The sequence below is a fragment of the Daphnia carinata genome, chromosome 4, assembly GCF_022539665.2.
Source record: "Daphnia carinata strain CSIRO-1 chromosome 4, CSIRO_AGI_Dcar_HiC_V3, whole genome shotgun sequence".
In the NCBI taxonomy this organism is placed as follows: domain Eukaryota; kingdom Metazoa; phylum Arthropoda; class Branchiopoda; order Diplostraca; family Daphniidae; genus Daphnia; species Daphnia carinata.
In genome coordinates this window covers 7307497-7321170 of record NC_081334.1, presented here as the reverse complement: position 1 = coordinate 7321170, position 13674 = coordinate 7307497, and the positions used below count along the sequence as shown (strand labels likewise).

General features: G+C 39.7%; 4 protein-coding genes across 4 annotated transcripts; 1 reads left to right on the top strand and 3 right to left on the bottom strand.

The window, feature by feature from the left end:
• Positions 1-127: 127 nt before the first annotated feature.
• On the bottom strand, positions 128-5781 carry LOC130687728 (uncharacterized). Its single transcript, XM_057510904.2, has 11 exons — positions 5567-5781; positions 5455-5505; positions 5336-5395; positions 3421-5256; positions 3165-3312; positions 2874-3104; positions 2611-2811; positions 2307-2544; positions 1436-2247; positions 934-1377; positions 128-852 (listed from the first exon to the last, which is right to left on the bottom strand). The coding sequence occupies exons 1-11, from the start codon at positions 5703-5705 to the stop codon at positions 414-416; spliced, it is 4599 nt and encodes a 1532-aa protein (XP_057366887.1). The 5' UTR covers positions 5706-5781; the 3' UTR covers positions 128-413.
• Positions 5782-6664: 883 nt separating this feature from the next.
• LOC130687731 (kinesin-like protein KIF16B) lies at positions 6665-10438 on the bottom strand. Its single transcript, XM_057510911.2, has 11 exons — positions 10370-10438; positions 9878-9950; positions 9666-9800; positions 9279-9502; positions 9100-9212; positions 8807-9020; positions 8619-8719; positions 8325-8531; positions 8174-8259; positions 8029-8112; positions 6665-7963 (listed from the first exon to the last, which is right to left on the bottom strand). Exons 1-11 carry the CDS (start codon positions 10414-10416, stop codon positions 6809-6811), a joined length of 2439 nt encoding a protein of 812 aa, XP_057366894.1. The 5' UTR covers positions 10417-10438; the 3' UTR covers positions 6665-6808.
• A 283-nt stretch (positions 10439-10721) lies between these two features.
• LOC130687758 (small ribosomal subunit protein eS25-like) lies at positions 10722-11551 on the bottom strand. Its single transcript, XM_057510946.1, has 3 exons — positions 11458-11551; positions 11016-11189; positions 10722-10951 (listed from the first exon to the last, which is right to left on the bottom strand). The coding sequence occupies exons 1-3, from the start codon at positions 11458-11460 to the stop codon at positions 10763-10765; spliced, it is 366 nt and encodes a 121-aa protein (XP_057366929.1). The 5' UTR covers positions 11461-11551; the 3' UTR covers positions 10722-10762.
• A 332-nt stretch (positions 11552-11883) lies between these two features.
• On the top strand, positions 11884-13646 carry LOC130687743 (zinc transporter 7-like). The gene is made up of 4 exons (XM_057510928.2): positions 11884-12494; positions 12551-12691; positions 12751-13289; positions 13351-13646. Exons 1-4 carry the CDS (start codon positions 12155-12157, stop codon positions 13513-13515), a joined length of 1185 nt encoding a protein of 394 aa, XP_057366911.1. The 5' UTR covers positions 11884-12154; the 3' UTR covers positions 13516-13646.
• The last annotated feature ends 28 nt before the right edge of the window (positions 13647-13674 follow it).

The following is a 13674-nucleotide window of genomic DNA, read 5'->3' as shown; positions in this document are numbered from 1 at the left end:
AAGCAAAAGATTTTCAGCGGGAAACCACTCCCATTTGCCTTGCGAGATAATCATTTGACACTCGAAAAGTTTAATACAGAACTTTAACTTCTAAATTTTGAGCATTTGTATTTCTTGGTTTCAGACGTTGTTTCTCATTAAATCAATGTCAACGAACTTAAAGTTTAAAAAAAAAACAGTTTCTTAGTTGAAGGTTGCTGGACGGAGGTTCTCCTATTACTACTAACAGCAAAACAAAATTAAAACAAATTATCTCCAAACACAAACGGTGCCATCTTTTAGGCCGGTTATTTGTTTAAACAAAACACACTTGGACAAAAAAAATGTTGTCTCAACAAATCAACTAACTTGATAAGTTATTCGAGTGATAATGGCTGCGCATATTATGACATTTTATCGCATCGCACAATTAATCACTTCTTTTCCCATTTCTGTTTCTTTGACTTTTTCCTCCTCAAATTAGGATCAATCCACTCAGCCATTTTATTTTCAATAAGATACGATGCAATTGATGATTGCTTGTGAGTTACCAACGCGATGGGCAGCGGTGGCCCCTTGCCCTTGACGATCACACGGAACTCTCCATCCACAATCAATTTGTGTAGATGATCGAGAATTTCCACCGGCCACTCCCAATTTCGATCAGTACGGTACTCAACAGGAGGACGGATGTTGAACAGCTTGCAGCAAAGCGTTTGGGTCGGCAATTCTTCTAGCATGATATTAAGTCGAATGTCACGACAGTCTACCGAATCTAGCGTTCCATAATCAACAAAAAACACTGTGACTTTTTCAAGTTCAACTTCAGTTTTTTTAACAATGGCACGATACCACTGGTTGTCTATGTTATACCTACAAAAAAATATAGAAGGGTTAAAATTATTTGTAGGAAAGACTACATACTTTCTTTGTTTTTATATGTTCTAAAAATACTTTGCTATGCACAAGTCTCCGGGACGACAACGAAGATCTGCATCAGTCGGTTCTGTGTCGCTATATGCTTCGTTTAGCCATTTGGTAATTTCGTCCATCGTCGGTACTGACTTGACGTCATGCAAGTAAATTTCCCCCGTCAAATTGACCCAGGTTACTATTGCCCAAAATACGGAGCCAACTTTAGGAGGTTCAGACAATTTCCAAGCGCGGACAACAGGAATAACGTTTGAAGATTGTAGAGGTTCTGGGTAATTTTGAGCCAGACCCATTGCAACAAGTTCGTCGTTAAGGTTGATTTGCGTCTTGCCTGGAATTTGCAAAGGACCGCCTTCCACATTGTAGACATACAAGCACATCACTGGAAGCGCTGCATACTTCGATTCTCTCTGTTGCCGTCGGAAAATGTTGATGCTTTCAGATCCCAAAAGTCGATCGTGGATACTATTCGCAAGAGGACATAGGTAATATAATTACACGAAGAAATATAACAAGTACATACTATTTGATGCAGTTTTCCTTCCAAGTTCCATTTGCAGTGCCACTGAAGATGCCATATAGGGAACATTTAAGCACTAAACGTTTAATTTCATCAAAACCTGGTTCCAGTTCGTAGATTTGTTTAGCACGAACTCTGCGATGATATCCAGTATCAACAAACAAAACGTCACATTTAGGGTATTTGTCCATACAGATGACTTCTGCGCGCCACCAGGAGTGGTCCTCATAGACAGCACAGCGAAAGCCGACTTCAAATTTTGTTTTCCCCCTTAATTCGATGTTTTGATAGTGTTGTTTCATTTTATATCGTAGCTCCTCGTACTGAGTTTGCATATCGATCGTACGAAAATATATAGCGTCTGGAGAGTCCATCCACACATAAGATACTGTAACAGATGTTTCTGATTCCGGCTGCGTTCCCAACGTGCCCACTAAATCGGTTTGGCAATTATTTTTACTGCACTTATCATCAGATTTTTCGTTTGTCAAATTAATCGTTTTTTGTTCTTTTTGCTGATCTGAGGTAGGTTCCAAAACTTTGATTGCCGATGAATTTGATGTCCCACAAGAATTGAAGCTGGCCAACACTGTTTTCAAACTAAGGTCTTTTCCGCAACGGACAGAGCCGCCTTCGGAAGCACGGTTTTTTACTGAAGGGTTCGACAAACAATCCTTTAATGGAAGATTTCCAACAGTTAACTGGCAATTTTCTTCAGGATTCGGAATTAATTTCAACGATTTCATACTGCTTCCCACTTCGTTATCAGGGATGATGTTAACGGAAGACGTGGAGCCGGCAAAACCTGAACACAACTGTTCCCACAACCAAAAATAACGTAGTGGTAACGACCTATGATATATCACACCATTACCTCATTTAAGTGTAGATCTTGTGCTTGTGGAGAAGTATTGCCAGCGCCGGAAACCTCTAAAATGGGGCTTGGACTATGCGATGACATCTGAGTGACAGAAACAGGAAGACGGTAGGAGTGATTTGAATCACCGTCACCAACAAGGTTTTCAGAATTCTTTTGGTCGTCATCTCGTCCATTTGACTCTGACGGAGATTGGGTCATCAGTTTTTCCTTTTTGGATATGGCGGGGATCGATCTGTAATAAAGATTCATGCTGGGTATTAAACCGGTAAGCGGTAGTAAAATGACATTGGATGCTAACGATGTCAGATACGCTTCTGTTGACGCAGCGTACATTCCGCTCCCAACCGAATCACTCAAGGTCGACTGAGAAGTTCCACATTGCATTATAGAGTCTGATCTGCTTACAGGACGTTCCGGATATCTATGCGCTTTGTTACTGTTAACCAGACCGGCGCGTGTCAGCACTTGGTTCACGCAGAACTGTTCACCGTCATGATATCTAAGAGAAAATGTGTCATTAATTGGATAGAATACAAATTCAGTATTGGTATCTTCTCTTACAAAATGATGGAGGCTGTTAGTTCTTGGCCTAATCGGCCAACGTCACCGACTTTCCAATTCTCCACTATAATCACTCCTTGCTTGTTACGATAACCACGAATGGATTCAATTACTTCGCGGGGCCAGAAATTCTGTCGACGGCGATAACTGTTCATCTTTGTTGCATGTTGGTTGAGCGGTCTGATACCCTCCAAAACACAGCGTATTGCTTGAGAAGGTAGATCGAGAAACCTGAAATGAAGAGCAAATTTTTGTTTGCTAACAGCATCACTACACTATAGGCTATCTTACGTCTCCGGTAAATTCAAACATTCAGAACCATGAACAGTCTGGCGATGTCCGGTATCGATGTAAAAAACCAGTACCCGATTTTGTGGGTAAATTTCTTCCACTAAACATCGGTACCAATCGCCAATGTACTTGACAGCACAGATAAAACCTAGTTTCAGAAATAAAAAACAAAACAAATAATTAACAAATAAACAAGATGACAAATAATAAAAATAATTTAGAAAACAAACACAAAACAAAAGAATATGTCTTGTACCTTTTTCAATATGATTGAAATTTGAACTAGAGTTCAACGCAATATTTGCCATTTCCGTTTGAAGTTCATTCTGCATTACCCGATAACCCCGAAATTCTTCATCAAGAATCTGAACGTAAATATTAGTTGGCGTCTCTGCCGAAGAGATATTCACCGAAAATTCTTTCCGTAAATCAACGTTAGGAATACAAAATTTTGGCTTGAATTTTCTGGGCGATGGCTTGGTGGATGTTGATCGGTGCGAGAAGAACAACGCATCTCTTACGGATACAATATTTGCTTCTTCACCAAAGCTAATCAGCTGGCCGAGGTCGACTTCCAGAACTCCACCATGTTGTTTGAAAACCTTCATATTCATAGGAGACTGCCTAGTCATTTGCTTGAAAAGGTTGATTGTTTGAAGACTCCAAGTAGAGCCCTGAAAATTTTGATTCAAGGTGCATTCGCGAGCGATAGGCGGAATATTCAGAAGTTCCATAGGGAGGAGACGGATGGAGGACGCAGGTATACGTTCATGGTGTCCTTGATCAATCATGAAGAATTCGTAGAGAATTTCAGAGGGCTGATCACCAACTTGGTGACGTCCACATTCTTTTCCACACACGCCACGGAACCAGTTGAGGGCACTATTACGAACAGCGTACATTTGACCCGGAGTTGTTTCTAATGGAACTGGATAAAATTCGGCATTTTCTTTTAGAGTAGTCAGTATCGTATCAAGCTTTCTACTGTCACACAGGCGGACGACGTAAAACTCTCCAGGATCTATGATGGATGTAACGGTGACGAGGTATGGATCACAGAGAGTATCCTCCACATTTGATTGTGGGGCGTTTTCATTCGGTAATTGCGAACGAGAATGCTGATTGATAATGGCCTTAACCTTAGAAACACCGCCATATTTAAGGGAAACGTAACCTTTACTCATCAGTTGTCTGCAACTAGCAAGTTCTTTTGTCTTCACAGATTTTTCTAGCCAGTGTCCTGAATTGAAACATCCTTCTAGGCGATCAAGAACGTCCGACTTCGATATTTCCGGTAATTGGAGCACTGAGTCTAGAATTTCCTTAAGTGAATTAGCTTGCGAAGTCATCTCTTGAAGTAGAGTGTCTTGTTGATTAAGATCTTCAAAAAACTTTTTCACAGAAAGAAAATCTTCATTCATTTTCCTAGAATACAGATCTTGAGTATGTTCAACTTGTTTCTGTAGCAATTTTATTCTTTTTAAGGCTTGATCTTCTTGAACCAAGCAAGGAATTTCATTGGAAATACTGCTGATAGTGCCTTCACACAAACCAGCGGAACTGTCTGATAAGGAATCTTCTGGTTTCTTTAGTGTGGTGAAAATGGTTGATTCATCTTCTTTCAATTCTTGAGGTCCAGTTTTCATTTGCTTTTCATCAATTGAACAACCATATAATTTTTCAGAAAATGGCAAATCATTTATATCTTCCAAACAGTTGCCTTCTTGATCATTAGCTACATCACAGGTTTCTGACGTAGCTTGCATTACACTCATTTTGCTGATTGAGTCCTGCAGAATTTCAGCTGCTTTTGCCACATTCTTTCCACTAACTTCTTCAGTTTCAATGTTGAGTGAAGATTCAGTATCACTTGTAAGAGCTTCATACATCATATTTACAGAAGTTTTTTTACAGTCACTTGTTTCTCCCAATATTACTGTATCTACCCTTGAAGTAGTTTCCAACACAGAATTAACCTTTTCAATGATATTATCTTGAACCATATGTGTAGGGGATGACTGATTTCTGATTGCTATCAATGATATAGCTGGTATAGGATAAATATTATTTTTCTCAGTATCTTCACTGAATCCTGTATTGGTTTGACATAACATTTTAGTGCTATTTCTCAGGTAAATAATAATTTTTTTCCCAAGATCTTTTATTTTTACCTTTTCCATCATCATTGGCAGCATTGTACACCAATCGCGATTCACAAACTTCAGGAACCGCTAAATGGACGATATGGTTGGAAAAAGCTTTCTGCTTACTATGTTAGTTTAAAAGTTACCTTCCGAATTAAATGAGCAATCATGTGTTGAAGAATCTGGAGACTTATCATCTGGAAGATAATCATAGATAGGCATCAACTGTTTTGCATTAGAAGTAAGAACTATCTTTACCCAAATTTATTCCTGAAACAGCCTTAGACCCGCCAGGATTCGTTTGCGATACCTCATTTGTTCGGTTAATATTGCTTGCGATATATTTTTCATCATCGCTACCCGATAAAGTTTCTACGACTTCAGCTTGATTTTCCATTGCTGTAATTTCACAACAGAAAGAACATCTTCATCAGAGTAAGCTGGAAAAATTTCTTGCTGCCTCTCCAACAATCACTCAGTTTACACGTGGTTATTACGTATTCCTGTTCGCCTACAATATTGCCAATTACAAGTTAACAATTACTTCCATATTTTGAAGATTGAAATGTTCAAATTAAAAATTTAAAGCAACAATGCCAGATCGTGAATTGTGTAAATATAACATAAATAACATGGTCAGGTCTGGTTCGTTTCCACACCAATCGGGGAGGCATCTCAGGGTTTTAGGGAGGGGTCTTCGGGGTCTAAAACTTCTGTTTTTTCACCCCGCATGCCGTTGGATTTCAACCTGGGTTTGTGTTCGTGGATTAAACCCACTTTGCAATCAATCTGTTGATGTAAGCGACTGTACCCATACAATCGAAGTGCATGTCTTCATTACAAACCACGGTTTTGATCATTTCTATTTTCTTTTTTGGCGGCAAGATGGGGACCCCGATTACAGCCAATCGGGGCCAACTCCTACCCATAGCCTATAAGTCCTAAAGGCCATAACTAAAACTAAATATTTCTTTGTAAAATTGCAAATCATGAGGTCATTTAATACTATGTATACATGTATAGAAGGATTAAATATTAATATGGAAATAAACATTCTTAAAGGAGTATGTGTTTTCTGGTTCCTTAAACTAGAAAGGAAAACATTTCCAACTTACAAAAATTTCGACATCACGTTTGTAATCTACCTCAGGTTAAGTGACAAAAGGAAATCCTTTCTCTACGCTAGGCCAGACTGCCAAAATTTTATTCCAACACTTCGAATGTAACAGTCATCACACGAAGAACGTGTTAAAGAGAACAGTTTATTTGCAAAGACAAGCAAAAAATTATTGTTTTAAACCGGCTTAACGCCGGTAAAAAATTGAACGTTTGCATGAAACGAAGAGGTGATTAAAAGACGGCGTTAAGAAAGGTCACTTTATTCATTTATTATAAGTTAACATGGTTGTGAAGAGCATTATTGTTAAGGCAGTGCCAAGTAGTGAAAAGGTAACATTAAGGTGTGAACGACTAAACTGAAATCGCATCCAGAAAACTATGTTAACTGTTTATACTGAGAGGGTGTGCCAGCGAATCGGTTTGCCATTGAGTTAAATAACGCAAAGAGGCTGCCACTTTGGGGCTAGCTGTTCGAGCCACCATTCGTCGACGAATGGCTAACAATTCTGCCCGTAGTATGGTATCAAACGACTGGGATTTACAAGGTACTGCTCGAGTCTGCTGGTAATTTGTGTCATGTTGGCAATAGCTCTTACGCTGGTAAGCAAACTGTGCTAAGAAAGTCTGATTTTGCAATTTGCACCGATTACCGTGCCGGAGAGTATGACAGCAGCAGTTCACCTTTGAGTTGCAAGAAGATAAACCGATGCGGGACGATGGCACAAATCCTACATTATGGCTATCGTGTTCCAATTCTTGGTATGATTTAGGTGAATCATTATTTATCATTTTTTCGCCAGTGCAAACCGAGCTGCTGGACGAATGAGCTTGGTCTGGGATGTACGAAAAGGCTTTTTGCTTGGAAAAACTCTCTGGATGACGACCAAAGACAACCAAAGATGGTGATAGAGGCGAAGAACTTATGCTCAGTGGGATTTCCTCCGAATTCTTAAACGTTGTTTGTACATCAGGCATAGTTTTAATCACTTTTCGTGAGTTGATTCGCTTTTCGTTCGAAGGAGTTGGCGACTGCTTCTGCTGGTGATAGGAACCCAAAAATGGGGCGGATAAACTTTCTCCGATATGAAAGTTAGGCTCAATGATAGAAGCTGGTTCTTGTACCATCTTGCTCATTCTTGGATATTCGGTATGACTGTCGGTTGTTGGACACCATTCTGACGGATATGAATCACTCAGACTATCATCACTCCAACAGGTAGTTTCACCGTGGAAGAGAATAGTACCTAAGTTACTTGTTACATTTCCCACGGGCGGTCTATTTGCCGACTTGGCTTCTTTTGCAGGCATCACATATCCTATGTCTTCCATGATGATGGGGAATGAGGTCTGGATACCAATCTCGCTGAACTGTGGCGTACGATGAACGGTTGCTGTTGCTTCACCAATTTCGCGACGCCATTCTCGTAACCAGTCTCGGGTTAATTCGCATGCGTTCGAATGGTTAGCGCCTAACAAATTGGTGATGTTTTTAGAAGGAATCATACCCACATTGTCACTGGATTGATTGGATTTCACCTGTTTAATGAGATTTTTTTTTAAAGTTTGTTTATTCAAGCTACAATCGAGATACTGATGGTTACCGACTGAGTAAACAAAACTCTTAAACGCGTAACCTCTTGCGTTAAATGGCGAATCAATTCAATACTTGCATTTTCGTTGATCACCTAGTGGCCAACCACATTATTAATAAAATTTGATAACTAGAGAAGTAAGGTAGTTCTATACCGGTTCATTAACAACACGTTTGGCTCGTTCGGCAAATCGAAGAGTATTTACAGTTTCCTTAAATGCGCGAGTTGAAGGGGAAATAGCTGTGACGGAAAATTGCTAGAAAATGCTGAAACTGAACAAGTAATTACAAATGCCGACAACCTACCTGCCACCAAAAAGGTCTTCGAATTGCCACCCAAGGAATCCTTGAGAAGCCATGTTAGTACTGAATCGCGGTATGGTACGAAAGGTGTCTGAAAACGACGTGGTAATGCGGTAGGTGTTTGGACGGACGGTGTGTTAACACTGGAGGTAGATGAGCTGCTAGTATTGAGAGTACTAGTACTAACTCTGCTCAAAGAAGCTTTTTCCGCTAAAGCGAGAATAAAAATTATTTTGAGCCAATTTCTGGCTTTCAGTTTTAAACGAAACGTTAAACGAACATATGTTAACAAGATACCTAAAGCGTTGATCACATTGCCCAAACTGGCCAAAGATTTGTTGATAAGCGCACCTTCTTTGAGGCGGAGACGGTTGATGGGATTGCAACTTGCTCGTTCACTTTAAAAAGAACAACGCATGACAGCTTTTATTATAACTACAAGGAAGGCGAAATAGACAGCGAATTTTATTTAAGCAATCTTTTACCTTCCTGCCAGGTCAACCAAATGAAGTTTTGCAACAGTTTCTCGTGGCAATCCCTCATCAGTGACCCAAGCTGCTGTGCAGTGTACCGTAAATACTGCGTGCGAACGGGAGGAATGACCATTTTTGTGTGTGGCAGCTGAAGCTCTACGCTGCGCGCCCTCCTTCAGAAGCCCCAAGGCCGCCGCAGCGTCTTCCACAGTATGACGACTTAACCCTACGTTAGATATATCATGATATTATTATTATTACTTTTTTTTACTAATGATTGAGTTTAAAAACAAGTTTGTACTAACCTTGAACATAAGGTCCTAATTGTGGATGTTCGCGGATTTTCAGCAGCACAGAGCCTCGATTTGAATGTTCTTCCAGAAGATCACGCACCTTCTCGTTATAAATCTCCATAAAACTAGTATGTGAAATACAGTATACGATTAGGGTAGTGCGTTTTTTCATTTTATTTTGATCGTTTTACCTAATGTCGATCCGAAACGAAGGTCGGTGGACGTTACTGCAACCACATTCGGAATTCATTCGTTCAAAAATAGCAGTGCATAGTCTTGGAGCTAAACCAGGTTCCAACGGAGTCCCCATCATGGTATAAGTTTTGCCTGTTCCACTTGGCCCGTAAGCCAACACGCACGCATTGTACCCATCGAATAAAGAGTTCAGCACCGGCATACCCAGCTCTTCGAATACCTGTTGAATTACCCAATTCCAGAAATGGGCTTATTTATATAACTTCAAATGTTACCCGCATATGCTCCCTGCAATCAGCACGGATGTAAACAGCTATTATGGAAATGTTGTCTACTTTAAGCCTATGGTGAACTGTATCGTCTTAGCTGATAAAATGATGTACCTTTTCTTGGCTGGCAATATTAGCGGAAACAGAAGAACCATCCGTCGCAGGAAAGAAATGGTCAAAAGCGAATTGCCGTGACTGACTTGATGCCCTTTTATTATTCCATCCATCCTCCGCACTGGTTTTCGATAACTGTAAAACATTAAACAATTGCAGTGTTTATTTTAGCGGTTTTATACATGTATCTGCGAACTCACTAGCATACATACCGCCGGAATATGTAAGTGAACTATATTGTTGACATCCATTTGCACCGTTAACTGATGATTGAGCGTAGCTTCGCTAGGGGCAAGGAGGAAAAACGTAAAGAAATAAGCATGACGCCCTCCTGCCTTCTCCAAAAACATGTTTGTCTTCAAACCAGCCACACCCCTCAAAAATCAGAAACTGTTTGCTTACGTAGAGCCATTCCCCTTAGCGAAAGTTTTTCCTAAAACTAGAATGCGAAGGGAGTTAAACTACATGTCTATTTATAACTTCTTTCCCATGGTGAAAACTGACTTATCCGCCTTTACCCAAAAGTTCATAAAGAACGTATTCCGGAATCGCTAAAGATCTTAATAGCAACATAGTGTAAGCTGTTATTTAAATTAACCACGATTCGTTAACGATGTGGAAATATTCAGTAGCCTAGATCTCATTAAAACTTACTAATTTGGCAATTTGAACATATCATAAATGTTAGAATGTTTTATATTTACCTGGTAGTTAGTGGACGTACTCTAACTGCAACTTTTATGTTTGACATGGTACCATACAAGCTAAATGCCTTGATTCAGAAAGATGTATCACCTCTAACACAAACAGCAGACTTCCTAGACACTCCTTTTCAGTTCCCCTGCCTCTTACCAACTGACAATTAGCAGCTGTACTACTCCCCTATTTTGTCCTCTATCAGCTGACATGTCTGATCTATTTTCTTGCAGCAGTTAAACAATTTCTATTCCTGGCATTCAAATTAAATTTCCTATGGCAGATGATGCTGATAAATCACTTGTAGATACGAGTATATATCCTATCTTTAAGAGTAAAAAAGTAAAATGCAACAGACAATTGGGTTCGCAAAATTGTATACTGGAAATCTAATACACAATTTATGCGGCTACCACAGCATCATCAGTCTTGGTGGTTCTGGTGTAGATCAGCTGGGCACTGTGCTTCACCACCTGCTTGATCAATCCCTTCTGCTGCAATTCAGTCAAGGCCTTGCGTGCCAGAGATCCTCTGATCTTGAGACGCTCAGAGACGACTGCAGGTGTGATCAACTTGTAGGCTGGGACTTCCTGAATAAGGATGTATGAAAATGTGAAGGATCAAATGAAATAAGCAGTTGACTATTAATTTTACCTTGTACAGCTTATCATATGTGGCCTGGTCAAAGAGAACAAGGTTGTTCAACTTGTCACGGGTTTTTCCTTTGGACCACTTCTTCTTCTTGGCCTTACCACCTCCTCCCTCCTTCTTCTTGGCTGGCGCCGACTTGGATGGGGCCGACTTTGACTTCGCATCCTTCTTGGGAGCCTATTTTAAATTCATAATTAACCTTCAAATTTCAGACAATTTTGGGTTGACTGTCACGACATAGGAAATGGCTTCGCCCATGCGGTCAAAATTTCTTTAAGAGTCCAAACCCATTCACAAACAAGAAAACCCAATGGAATTACTAAATCGAGCTAAATCGACAATACGACGGAAAATAAAAACCTTTAGTGAGATTTAGACAACATTGAATATCTAATTTATACTATTACAAGTTTCTTACAAAGAAAACTAAGAGCGTTTCACTTACCATGGCGATGGATGCTTTCCACAATGAGAGAGACGGTTTCCGCTACGGTGCCGAATTTAACAACGTCTACTTAGACTAGCGGCAAACTTATGAACTAAATGGAATAATTTTTGGGTTTTAATATATATTCGATATAATTTTATGTATTGAATAATCAAATATGATTTAATTTATAAATCGTTAACTTTAAAATTCAATTTGTTTTATATTGCCGTAATATTTAGGACATAAAGCATCCTCTGAGGGGAGACGTCTCTACGTCAAACAAAAACAAGCCATTTGTTTAAATTAAAGTCATTCTGATAAGAAAATGTGTGAATGTTAAAAAAACTAATGATATTCATGAGAGGAAACAAGTGATATTGGAAATTAAATGTGTAATTATCAGTTATTAAAATATGTTTTCAGTGTTGCCGAACACAAAAATTTACATCGTGCCGGGAAATGGCGAATGACGTGTCGACTGTCGTGAGGCCGAACTAGTGTCAGTCTTTCCCATAAACAAGTTTCCTTCCCTAAAATATAGCCGCAATGCATTTCTTCTAGGAATAACAAAAGTAGCGAAACTGTATAACTATCGTGCATCTTTGATTGTATGATAACTTTTAAACAACGTTTAGCTAGACCTGTCAAATCAAGGCCCACCTGTCAGTTAAAGATCCCTTAAAATTCTTCCAGCTAAACTGTGATTGGAATCATGTTACCAACCACACAAAAGGATTATAGTAAATTAGGATCCGTTCAGGGTTCGAGCCGCATTTCTCGATATACCAGTTCTGCTATAGGATGGATTAAGAAAATCTTAAAGGACAAAACTTCTCGAAATCTACTTCTTTTTTTGATGCTTAACTTTTCATTTGCCTTTGTCGAATTGTTTTACGGAATATGGACCAACAGTCTTGGCCTGATATCTGATTCATTTCACATGTTTTTTGACTGCACTGGCCTTCTTGCGGGTCTTGCAGCAAGTGTCATAATTCAGTGGAAAGCAAATGAGCATTATACATATGGATATGAAAGAGCAGAGGTGTTGGCAGGTAAGTTTTTATTATAAATTTTGTAAAAAAATTTTCTAATTAAAAATTTAATACAGGGTTTGTAAATGGACTCTTCTTGCTGTTCATCTCATTCTTTATATTCTCGGAAGCTGTTGAAAGAGCAATTGAGCCTCCAGAAGTCAAACATGAGAGATTGCTTGTTGTTTCTGTCCTGGGATTTATAGTCAACTTGATTGGTGACATGAAAATTTTTTAGCTCTCTGTGAATGTGTTATACAATGATTTGATGATTTAGGTGTTTTTGCATTCCATCACGGTCATAGCCACGGCGGTGGCGGAGGAGGACACAATCATTCCCATTCTCACGATGAAGAGCCAATGAGTATAAAGATTAGCAACTCGTATAACCATCTCGTAGACGGGAGTCAGTTTAATGGAGGAGATCATCATGGGCATTCCCACAGTGGTGGTGGCCATGGTCATTCTCACGCTGCTGGACATGGTCACAGTCACGATGCCCACGGACACAACCATTCGCATGGCGATTCGAACAAGGGATCTATTATCATGCATGGAGTGTTCCTTCACATCCTGGCAGATGCACTGGGCAGCGTGGGTGTCATAATCTCGGCTATACTAATGCACACATTCGGCTGGATGATAGCCGACCCCATCTGTTCCATGTTCATTGCAATCATGATTGCTCTCAGTGTATTGGGACTTATTAAGGAATCTATGGCAATTCTGATGCAACGACAGCCTAAAGATCTGGATCGACGTCTACCACAGTGTTATCAACAAGTTGCTCGTTTGGAAGGCGTTCGTTCCGTACAGGTGGGTTTTACATGTTATGATTAACCTCTGCAAGTAAAAAGTAATAAGTATTAACTTACAGGAGCCCCATTTCTGGACATTATGCTCAGAAAAGTATATTGGCGCCCTTAAGCTAGAGTTGAAACCTGAAGCTGACGCACGGTACGTGACGCACCGAACTCAACAAATATTCCAAGCGGTTGGCGTGAAAGAATTGCACGTCCATCTCGATTTTACCAATCACTGATTCCGGATGTTAACGGTGTATTAGCTTGATAAGCTAATATTGATTCCATTTTGTGCTGTATATATGATTGACCGTCTTAGGGTCGATAAAAAAAAAGGCGACGAGACGCAACTTGTTAAGCAGAAGTTTTTTTGGATGAATAAAAAAAATTTTTGCGTA